The sequence below is a fragment of the Mesoplodon mirus genome (assembly GCF_964341445.2).
Source record: "Mesoplodon mirus genome assembly, chromosome: X".
NCBI lineage: Eukaryota > Metazoa > Chordata > Mammalia > Artiodactyla > Ziphiidae > Mesoplodon > Mesoplodon mirus.
In genome coordinates, this window is record NC_138981.1 from 89121115 (window position 1) to 89133465 (window position 12351).

The 12351-nt window shown below is 39.1% G+C and overlaps 1 protein-coding gene across 1 annotated transcript; it reads left to right on the forward strand.

Annotated features, from left to right (window-relative positions):
• The first annotated feature begins 1533 nt into the window (after positions 1–1533).
• LOC309797299 (late histone H2B.L4-like) lies at positions 1534–2104 on the forward strand. Its single transcript, XM_082610901.1, has one exon. It carries the CDS (start codon positions 1563–1565, stop codon positions 1977–1979), a length of 417 nt encoding a protein of 138 aa, XP_082467027.1. The 5' UTR covers positions 1534–1562; the 3' UTR covers positions 1980–2104.
• The last annotated feature ends 10247 nt before the right edge of the window (positions 2105–12351 follow it).

Consider the following 12351-nt stretch of genomic DNA (forward strand, 5'->3'; position numbering starts at 1 on the left):
CTAATGTGTCCATTTAATTTCTGAATTTATAAATGTGAAAGAAACAAAGCTCACTAAAAATATTAATGGATTCTTTTTCTTAAAACGACTTCCTACATAATACGATATGTATTATATTTAGGTCCTTAATCCATTTTGAGTTTATTTTTGTGATTGCTGTTGGAGAATTTTCTAATTTCATTTTATTACATCTAGCTATCCAGTTTTCCCAGCACCATTTATTGAAGAGACTGTCTTTTCTCCATTATATATTCTTGCCTTTTTTATTGTAGATTAATTGACCGTAAGTTCATGGGTTTATTTCTGGGCTCTCTCTTCTATTCCACTAATCTATGCGTCTGTTTTAGTGCCAGTACTATACTGATTGATTACTGTAGTTTTCTGGTATAGTCTGAAGTCAGGGAACCATATTCCTCCAGCTCTGGTCTTCTTTCTTAAGATTGTTTTGGCTATTCGAGACCTTTTGTGTTTCCACACACATTTAAAAACTTTTTGTATAGTTCTGTGAAAAATGCCCCGGTATTTTCATAGGGATTACATTGAATCTGTCGATTGCCTTGGATAGTACAGTCATTTTAACAATATTAATTCTTCCAACCAATAAACATGGAATATCTTTCCCTCTGTGATGTCTTCAATTCCTTTCATCAGTGTCTTATAGTTTTCCAAGTACAGGTCTTTTACTAACTTAAGTACATTTATTCTTAGGTATTTTATTGATTATTTTTCTCTCACACTGGCAGTTTCTCAGTACTCAGAGTAACCAGTTTTGTTAAAATAACAGCTCACATTTATTCATCAATTCCAGTATGTGTGGTATTTTGGGGACCTAATTAATGTTAAAAGAATTTAAAATTTACTAAATGTTAAATAATTTTAGTGTTTATGTGTAAGTATTCCCATTTCTGTTTGTGTTCTGTCTTTGCAGAAAGTGGTTTTGTCATTCTCTTCATTCTGATCACTGGAGGTTTTGATAAGAATTGGAGGTAATAGCTGGTGAATTATGTCCCATGATTTTGAGGAGCACTCTGCAGACCATGTCAGAGAGTTCCTGCTCAGGCCATGGAGGCTCAGCCATGGAAAGGTAAGATTCTGTGTGGGAGTAAAATGGCTGCCAAGTGGCCAAAGTCATTCTGATGGAGGCAACGACTTCAGTTAGGGAGGTCAGACTCGTTCAGGAAGCTCAAACTGAGTTTTATTCAATGTAGGTGGCTTAGGTGACAACTTCTCAGAGTTCTCATGCATAAATAGTAGGCATAAATCAGCTGAGGTGAACTTTGCCTACGTGGGGCATAGTTCAAAGATTTTCTGGTAGAGGTCACGGAAAGTTTAAAGGTCACCAGATTTCCACTGTGATTGGTTGACTGGAGGCCAAGCAGGGGGCCATCCAATCACACGTGACATGGGGTGCCTTAGTGACAGGCCTCCCTGCTTTGCATTTTATCCAATCAGATATGAACATTGCCCGTGACATCAGAGAAGGCAGGGAGTATAAACGGGGCCAGCGGCACTCAACTGCCGCACTGTCCTTCCCTCTGAGCTGTGGGGGAGACGGTTCTGACATGTCTGAGCCTTCGCCTGAGACGTCTGAAGAAAGCCTGGCCACCAAGGAAGCAGAGCCCTCCAAAGCCGAGCCAAAGAACCCGAAGCAGAAGACACCGAAGCGCCGCGGCTACCGCAGCCGCCGCCGCTCTGATGGCTTCGACAGCTTTGCCGCCTATTTCCCCAGGGTGCTGAAGCAGGCCCACGAGGGCCTGAGCCTCTCAGAGGAGGCCGTGGACGTCATGGATTCGTTCGTTAAGGATATGTTTGAGCGAATCGCCAACGAGGCGGCGCACCTGGTCTGCTCCAGCAAGCGCTCCACCCTCAGCTCTGGAGAGATCCAGACCTCCGTGCGCCTGCTGCTGCCTGGGGAGCTGGGCAAGCATGCCATGTCCAAAGCCAGCAAGGCCGTCATCAGATACACCACTGGCAAATGAGCTGCCTCCGGACCATCTGAGCATCTCAAACCAAAGGCTCTTTTCAGAGCCACTCATTTGGCGGGAAAAGACCTGTAGCTCTGAAGAGTCCGATCCACTCTGGGTTTTCGCCCTGTGCCATGAGGGAAATACCATAAACCTCATCCACTCTGCTTGAGTATATGTCTTTAGTGCCATTCGTTCCACAGAGAATCACGAACTAGTCTTAGCCAAAATGCACCTTGTCACTTTCCTAACTGGTCATTTCTACTTGTGGTTTCTCTGTTCACCCATTTTAGGGATTTTTATGGTCAAAATTCTTTCCATACAAGATTCACTGACCATTTTTATTGTCATTCTCCCAGCTGTATATAGCAGTATCATCCAGAGATTTTTATGTGGGATATAGTAACTGAAAGAGTGAAGTAGTGGACATGAAAATCTCACTTACACGTTCATACGCCTTTAACATATCTCAAATCTGAATTCAGTTAAGTACATAAAATAGGACCCAAACGCAGTGTAAAACTAAATAATCTAATTTTCTAGAATCAAGCACCATACCTCGTGAAATTAGTATTCTACATAATTCAGATTTCTCTGATTTTATTTTTTTATGCCTAAAACTTTTCGGTTTTTATCCAGAAATCTTGACTGAACTGTAATTCTGCATGGATGATGAGATCATCCAATGACAGCAGCTGTAGCCACAGTCTGAGGAGCAGCAGCTTATGAGGGACTGGGAGCCCCTGAGCCAGAGCAATTGGCCCAGAGTGTGGTGGGGCGTCCAGAGCTGAACAAATAACAGCCTTCCTGTGATACTCAGCCGGGAGAGTGAGCGGGAAGGAGGTGTGATAGTTTCCCTGTGGTTTTCCCTTCGAGTACTTGCTTTTAATCATGGTGATTTAAGTACACACAACCAGATCTGGTAGTGGGACATGTCTCTATCTCCTTGCATGAAAATAAGAGGGGGAAGTTCAGCAGTTAAGAGAACTAAGATGACTCCTTCCTCTACCTCAAGTAATTTGAATGTTAATGCTTCTAATAATATTTATTGAATTTAATATCCATTGTGCTTTCTTCTTGGTGCATTGCCTTTTCTTCTAATCTTTTTCTAAAAATATGTTGCTGAATTTCAAGGATTTGTTGATTTTCCTAGTCCATTTTTCAAAAAATTGATTTCTAATTTCCTACATCATTGGAGAGAGAGAATGCACTCTATGATTTCAATCCTTTGTAATTTACTATGGTTTTCATTAGAAATTAATATTTCAGTATATTAAAATCTATTCATTCTGCACTTTTAAAATAAGCAACAACGATATGCTGTACAGCACAGGGAAATATAGAAATTATTTAATAATAACTTTAAACAGTATAATATATAAATATTTTGAATCACTTGTTATAAACCTGAACTAATATAATATTGTAACTCACCTATACTTTAAGAAAAAATATAAAAATTAAAAAGAAATTTTAAGTACCCCTGGATTAGGATGTACAAACCTGTGAAGGATGTCACTCTCAGCCAAAGAGAGAAAAGCTAGATAAACTGCAAAATTCCAACCTTTTCTTGAACCCAGTTTTAGTGCTTTCTCTATGTCAGGCTTTATAGATTTCTATGAGATCTAACTTATTTTCCCATGAATTTCACTTCCCAATTTATTCTCGTCCTCGTGTGAGCGTGTTATGGAACTTTCAGAATTATTTTATGTGTGATATGCAATAGAAATTGTGGAGGAGCAGTTATATACATCAACTACCCCTATTATACATTATCAACATATCCCAGTTTAAGCATACATTTAAATATATAAATGGGAACTGATAATAGCTTACAGAAGTGGCAAAACAAAGTTTTCACAAACATTTCACTTTTCTAAATCCCTGGTTGTTGAAATTATTTGAAATATCCCTACAGATGTATCAATCAATTCTTTCCTAGCAGAGAATCTTTAAAATACAAACTTTCATGACATGCAATTTTATATCCATTGAAGAGTGTCAAGTGAGAGCAGCTCAAGCTCCTGTCTCCACTGGGGGTCTGGCAGCCTGTGAGCTACAGCCATTGGCCCCAAATGTTGTCCAGTGACCAGGGCTGAACAGATAATAGCCTTTGTATGATAATCAAACTGGAGATTAAGGGGAAAGGAACTGTGGAACTTTGCTTTTTGTTTTTTTTTTTTTGGTTCCTTACTTATATTTAATCATGGGGATTTAATAACTTAAATCCAGAGCAAGTCATTTCTTCAGCCCCTTGCATCAGTTTAGAGGAGGTTTATCAGCAATAGAAGACCTAATATGCCTCCTTTTACCTCAAGTGGTTTGAATGTTAAGGTTCATATCTGTTCTTTTCCATTGTGTTTTATTTGTGTCCCATGAAGATTTTTATTTGTGTCATTTTTGTATAAGTGTATTGCCAAATTTCAAAGAAGTTGCTGATTTTCTATTTCTTGTTTAAAACAGATTTCTACCTTCCTACGACTGTTGAGAGAGGATGATCTGTGGGATTTCAGTCTTGTGCAGTATATTCTGATTTGCTTTAAAGCCCAGTACTTCCTCATGATTGTGAAGTGTTTCATTTGAACATGTAAAATCAGTTGTAAATAATCATTTTGACTGGGATGTACAAGGTAGTACAGGATGTCTCTCTCAGGCAAACAATGAGACAAAAGCTATATAAGTTGCAAAATTAAAAAATTTCTCGGGCTCATTCTGTGGAGAGACAAAAAACAAAGTATTCTACCTTGGTCACAGCACCACTTGCTGAAGAGCAAAATGGGGGACAGGATAAGACAGTAGAGAGAGTTCACAGAAAATTGCAGGTATGAAGGGGGCCAATATTACCTCCAGCGATCTCTTTGAGATCAGCAGAATTAGGATTTTGGCCAATAAGCCCCCTCATGAAGTTCATTACTTATTATTATTTGGGAAAGATGAAACTTAAAAGGTTTTGAAATAAAGAGAGCTTGCTGCACAGCTTGCCATTAAAATCTACCATGAAATCAGGTGCATACCTTCCTCTGTGTAAGAAATAGAAATTGTTGTACACACTGGAAAAAAAATTTCAGAACTCCAAACTCTTGGTAGAGCCAGGTGCCTTTTCTGAGAAACAAGTGTGGACCACTTTGAAAAGAGTTGACCTCAGAAAATCACTTAATGTCTATCATGCTAATGGTTGCTGCATCAAAATGCCAGTTTTTCTCCATATGAAACAGAGATTCATTACCAAGGTTATTTTTGCATGTTAGTCTCAAAGCTATGGTCTCTGTAAAAAGTATAAGAGCTCTAATACACCAGGACACTGCTATTGTGCTTTGGGTGTTTTGCTTTTGTGAAATCAGAAATGAAATAGGATCATTATTTATACATATTATATAATAGGTAATATGTTTACCTAATATGCATAATAGGTCTGGAGAGTGAAGACTGGGCATGCAAGGGTGAGCAACACATACAAAATTTAGAAAGGTAAGAAGATAAAGGGAATTTTGTGATTTTTCGTTGTTGAAGATGGGAAGGGGGAGTGAGCGATTGTGATTATACACTTCCGTGGGTTCTTGCAGAAAGAAGGGTACCTAGTGAGCAATTGCGATCTAATGGTGTGTGTGGTTTACTGTAAAGACAACCTGAGGAAAAGAGTGTAATGCTTAATCCACAAATTAGAACCATCAACGCGTGGAAAATAGTATTGCTAGGGCAAAAATATCCCATTCAAACTCTTTTCTCCATTACCCATGTTATGGAATTCATTTGAAGTGTGGATCCAAACACAGCAAACGAATAAGTAAACCAAAAAGTTCAAGGGAAAAAAAATCTATCCCAGATTCTAATCTACCCGGAAAAATTTTAATCTTGGAACTGAAGGGTCTACTCTAACTTCTTCAGGTAATCTGTGTCTATTCTTTTCCAGGCTTTACTATTTTTGAAAACAACCTTGGTGATATAGGCCTCGGATGATGGGAGATCCAATCAGAGAAGCTTAAGCACCACTCGCCTCTGAGTCAGCCAATGAGAGGCCAGCAACGGTGAGCTACAGCCATTGGTCCGGAATTCAAGCTGGTTTTCCGGGCTGAAGAAGTCAGTGCCTTCCTGGATGTTTAGCCTTGGTAAAAACTGACGGTATTAGGTTTGATTATTTGCCTGCTCTTTGCTTCTTTGCTTGATTGGTTGTATGTTTCTAATGGTGGTGTTTACCTGGGGCTGATATACAAAATGCCAGAGGTCCCTTTACTTGAAAGACACGTACATAATGTCTCACACTTCTGGAGGCCGGAAGTCCAAATCAAGATGTCAGCTGGTTTGGTTCCTCAGACTGCTGAGAAGGAAGCCTCTGTTCCAGGACTCTGTCCTTGGCTTGTGAAGATGGCAGAGAAACCCCTCTATCTGTTCACAGTTTTCTCCCTATATGACGGTCTCTGTGTCCATACTTCCCCTTTTATATGGATACAGGTCATTTTGTATTAAGGATCATCCTAATGGAGGCAGTTTAACTTGATTTCCCAGGAGAGATCCTATCTCTGTATACAATCACATGTCAGGTATTTGGGTTTAGCACATCAACATAGGAATTTAGGGAGAGAGTATTCAACCCACAGAAGACATGAATTTTGAGTTATAGGTGAGCATATCTCTTGACTCTTCAATTATATTAAGAGAACACTGGTTCTCTTCACCTATAAATACTGGTTTGATGTTTACGATGTGGTATAGTTACAGTTTTTGAACTCTTCCAACACATGTAAGCATAGATTATTGATGGAAAATCTTACTTAAACAGATATTTTTGATGAATGAATGCATTCAAAACCCTGAGAAATCTGGAAAAAAATGTAATGTTTTCATAATTGTGTATCATTTAGCGATCACTGCATTGCAAATTACTTCAACACTTAGTGGATTAAAGCAGCAATTATTTATTATTTCTCATGTATCTATGGGTCAGCTGAATGCTTCTGCTGACCTGGGTGGTATTTCTCAGGATTTTCGTGTAGCCCTTCTCTCTTTATTCATCGTCCCTGGTAGAGTTCATATCACATCACTTCCAAATTAGCAATGCATAGATAGGACTTTTCTCTGTGTGCTAAAATTGATGTTTCATTTTAAGTAACGTTTTGTAGATACTTAGATTAAAAATAGAAAGAGAGGGCTTCCCTGGCAGTGCAGTGGTTGAGAGTCCACCTGCCGATGCAGGGGTGACGGGTTCGTGCCCCGGTCCGGGAAGATCCCACATGCTGTGGAGTGGCTGGGCCCGGAGCCATGGCCACTGAGCCTGCGTGTCCAGAGCCTGTGCTCCACAACGAGAGAGGCCAAAACAGTGAGAGGCCCGCACACCGCAAAAAAAAAAAAAAAAAAAAAAAAAAATAGAGAACATTCGTGACTGCTTAAGGGAAAATAAGGTGAACCCTCTCATGTAATTTTCCTCAACTATTTGAACAGTGAATAGTTTTATTTATTTTAAAAATGTTCCTGACTTTCCACCTAGGTGAAGGGGGAAGAAACTCTTTCATTGTAGTCCCTATAAATGCACTGTGATTTGCTGAACAATGTTTGTTCAGTTTTGTTTGGTATTCCTTTTTTGCTTTTGAAAGAAATTGTAAATTTCCCTATTGATTAGGATGCTAAAACCTGAAAAGGATGTCACTCAGCTAAACAGTGAGACAAAATATGGACAACCTACAGAAATGAGAACTTTTCTTCAGGCCCTGAAAAAAGGGACTGCACCGTCCTGGAGAGACAAAACAGCATCTTTTTTAATGTTTTCAGAAACCCACAAACTCAGGATTAAGAATCGGGCAAGGCAGAAAACTAGAGAGAGCTTAACCACTCTGAGTTGTGTGGCTATGAAGGGGGCCATTGCCTGATCGAGGAGGACTGTAAAGGCCTTTTTTCCTTTGGTCCAGTGTATTGATAGAACTCGATTGGGCCAGTACCCCCCAAGAACTGTCCTTGTGGACATCAGACTAAGGATTTATGATAAATGAGCCACCGGAATGGGAATATTATTTATTTATATTCTTGAACATGGTATGAATCTTATGAAAATATTTCAGATAAAGAATTTGACTCTCAAGGAGACCAAGGAAAACTACCACCAAAGTATCCGCAGGTAAATCCCGCAGGTACCTCAGGATGATCTTACACACCTGGAACAAAATTTCGGATGACAAGAGAGCTCTAGGTAAAGCTCAAGGGCGACTGACACACAGGAAATCTAAGAAAGAGGAATAATAGGGTTTAATGTTGAAGAGGCTAAGGCCGAATAAGTACATGTGATTTTTGACTTCAGAAGGTAATTAAGGAGAAAGGGCACCTAGTGAGCAATCATGATCTAACAGTGTGGTTTACTGAAATGATAAACTAAGGGAAAGAGCTTTACTGCTTAAATAATAAAAGATAAACATCAACTCTGAGAAAATAGTATTAGCAGGACAAACATACCCCATTCAAACTTTTTCAACATGACTTGCATCAGGGAAATCATTTAAAAGCAGAATCAAGGACCCAAACACAGCACGGAAATAATTAAAGCAAAATGTTCAAGAAACAGTAACTATCCAAGGTGGAAGAAACTGAAGTTACACTTGTGACTGGTTCAGATTAATCTTATTTGTTTTTTTCCCTCAAGAGTACATTGTCCTGTTTTTGGAAAACGGAAACCTTCATGTCTTGCACCTCGGCATCATGGGGATGCTGGAAGTGTCCAATCAGAGCAGCCCAAGCACCACTCTGGGCCGTCTCAGCCAATGAAAAGCCTGCAGCTCCTGAGGTACAGCCATTGACTCAAAAGTGTGAGGAGGTGTCCTGGGCTGAAGTAATAGGAGTCTTTCCGGCACATGCAGCCTTTGAGATTGAGAGGGGAAAGGGATGTGATTCTTTGCCATTGGGCCAGATGTTACAATGTGACACGGTGTAATCCAGTAACAGCCTTCTTGGGAGATTTGGCCTTTAGAGATTATGGAGTATAGTGGAACGTTTCATTCCCTGTGGTTTGTTTGCTGGCTGGTGTTTAATCATGGTGATTTAATTATATGAATTCAGAGACTGTGCTGGACATGTCTTTTGTTCTTTGCATCAAATATGGCAAGATGTTGATTACTAATATTTCAAGTAAGATTTTTATATCTTCATTTGTAAATGGAGCTCTTCAGAAATTGGAATAGTAAGCTTTCTTCACTGCTTGTATCATTCCGTTACATTTTCTGGTAATAAAAATTAGCTTTTCCTCCTTCATGACTGAAACCATTTTATTGGCAGTAGAATTAGCTGTCCCTTAAATGTCCAAGAGGAAACCTGATCGGAAGCCTAGTCACTGTGGATGAAACCACACTGATGACCCCCATTTTTTCAATTCTTCTAAAGTCCCTTTTTGGTCCAACTTCTGTAATTTATTTCTACATAAATACATTTAAATATGCCTTTGATTGTATTATTGTAGACTCTTGAAAGTAATTTGATTTTCATTTTTAAATATTTTGCCTTTTATTGATTCCATTTTTTCTCCCTATGTTGGTTTCTTAAAGAATAGGGTAATAGGTAATAGTTGTGGCTCATGTGCTCTAGAGAGCTGGCTCAGTAGTTGTGGCACACAGGCTTAGTTGTTCCATGGCACGTGGGATGTTCCTGGACCAGGGCTCGAACCTGTGTCCCCTGCACTGGCAGGCAGATTCTTAAACACTGCTCCATCAGGGAAGCCCTTCTATTGCTTTTTATCTCTTTTTTACTTATTTTCTCTCTGATATTTATTATTTCCTTCCTTCTGCCGACCTTGAGCTTGGTTTGTTTTTTTCTTATTCTTTTAGATGTTGGGGTAGGTCGTTTATTTGAGATTTTTCTTGTGTCTTGAAGTAAGTCGGTATGGCTATAAGCTTCCCTCTTAGAACTGCTTTTGCTGTGCCCCATAGGTTTTGGAAAGATGTATTTTTATTTTCATTTGTCTCCAGGTATTTTCTAACTTCCTCTTTGATTTCCTCACTGACCCATTGGTTTATTACTAGCATATTGTTTAGTCTCCATGTGTTTGTGGTTTTCCCATTTTTCTTTATGTAATCATTTTCTAGTTTCATACAGTGTGGTTAGAAAAAATGCTTGGTACAATTTCTGTCCTCTTAAATTTGTTGAGACTTGGGTTGTGGCACAGCATGTGATCTATCCTGGAGAAAGTTTCATGTGCACTTGAAAAGAATGTGTATTCTGCTGTTTTTGAATGGAATGTCCTGTAGATGTCTATTAAGTGCAACTAGTCTAATGTGTCATTTAAGGCCACTACTTCCTTACTGATTTTTTATCTGGATTATCTGTCTATTGCTGTAAGTGGGGTGTTAAAGTTCCCTAATATTACTGTATTCTTGTCAATTTCTTCCAAGAAATTTTACACAACAGATGAGACACAGCTGGATGGAGAATTGGTGAATTAGAAAACAGATGAAAGAAATTACACAGAATAGCTCATAGTAAGATAAATGAAGTAGAAGATTAAAGAGAGGCCAAGGGACCTAAGAAATGGACTAAGAAGGTATTAAGTGCATTTTGTAGGCATGCCAGAAGTGGTAACCTTGTTAAATTTTAGAATAATAATATTCACAGGGACACGGTTGATAATTATCCAGAATTTAGGAAAGCCTTGATTCCATAGATTCAGGGAGCATACTTGGACACTCATATTAAAGCTACAGAGTTAGCATATAGATCATAATAGCAGACAAAAAGACACATTGTATACAGAGCAATGCAAATACTGTGACAGTAAATCTCCTTTCATCAACAAATGGAAGCCGAAAGTGAGTGGTGAGAGTAAGTAACCATCCACGTAGTGTTGTACTCCTAGCCTAAGTATCATGATAAGACTTTGATAGACTTGAAGATGGACCACTCAGCACACCAAAACAAGGACAGACTTACTGCCAGTCCTTAGCCATAAGCCACTTTAGATGTTACCTCTGCTGCACATAGCTACCTTGTCCAATGTTCTGTACTTCTTGAGTTGGCCCACTTCCAAGGACTGATCAAGGAGGTGGCATAAAGATCTGGCTATGTTGGACCAATGTGAAATGACTTCAACAGGCCTTTAGAACTCAGCATGGGATCAGAAAGTAATTTTGGAGGGTCTGCGTTAGATGTGCACTTCTCCCTCTGCCCACACCTACCTCTCGCATCCCTTTCTTGGGCATTGAGCATGCATAAATATCCTGCACACTAAACACCATATCGATGTTTGTGTCCTTAGAACTTAATTCAGAATAAAAGAGATTGGAGACAACATGAAAAATCATGGTATCAATATTTACACCAACAGATACCATGTGAAAGGAACTTCTAAGGAATGTTTGCCACTTCTGGTATCCCTAGGAGATGTACTTTATACTTTCTTAGTCCATTTGTTAGGTGTCTTGATCTCCATTTAATCCTTTTATTCTCTTTATGAAGTATTCTGTATTATTTTTTAATCTACCTTCTAATTCACATATTCTCTCTCCAGGGGTGTCTTAGCTATTTAAAATTTCTTTACTCTTCTATTCCAGTGTTTATGATTTTCTGTACTAGAAAGCTTATTTGCATCTTTTTTTTTTTTTTTTTTTTTTTTTGCGGTACGCGGGCCCCTCACTGCCGCGGCCTCTCCCGTTGTGGAGCACAGGTTCCGGACGCACAGGCCCAGCAGCCATGGCCCACCGGCCCAGCCGCCCTGCGGCATGTGGGATCCTCCCGGACCGGGGCACGAACCTGCGTCCCCCGCATCAGCAGGTGGACTCTCAACCACTGTGCCACCAGGGAAGCCCTATTTGCATCTCTTTGATAATTAGCTATTGATTACTCATGTATTATGTATCTTATCATCTATTTAAATATGTTAATTAACATTTCTTGTACTTTGATGATAAATCTTTACAGGTTTCCATTTTGGTTTATTGTTTATGCTGATGTTGGCATTTTGGAAGGGGGGAAATCTGTGCTTGTTTTGGAGGACTTTAACTGTAGGAATATTTGTAGAAGCCTCAATTAAGGTTAAGCTCCCCTAGAAATAATTAGATTTGTATTTGCCATATATATGAGTTTACAAACAGAAATTAGTTGGGCCATGCTGATATTGTTAATTAGAACACCAAAGCTACATCAGGGCACTCTTTTGATTACAGATTCTCAAGGCAACATTTTATTCCCCAACCATAGTTAGGGACAAAATTAGAATTTTCCTTGGTTCTTTATTTCTTATGAGAAAAAAAGTCCAGTTTTTCACTATGGGTATAGTCAATTAAGCATTTATTTCATTTTTTAAAAAATATTTATTTATTTGGCTGCATCGGGTCTTAGCTGCGGCACACGGGACCTTTTAGTTGGAGCATGTGGAATCTTTAGTTGCAGTATGCGGGATCTTTAGTTGCAGCATGCAAAC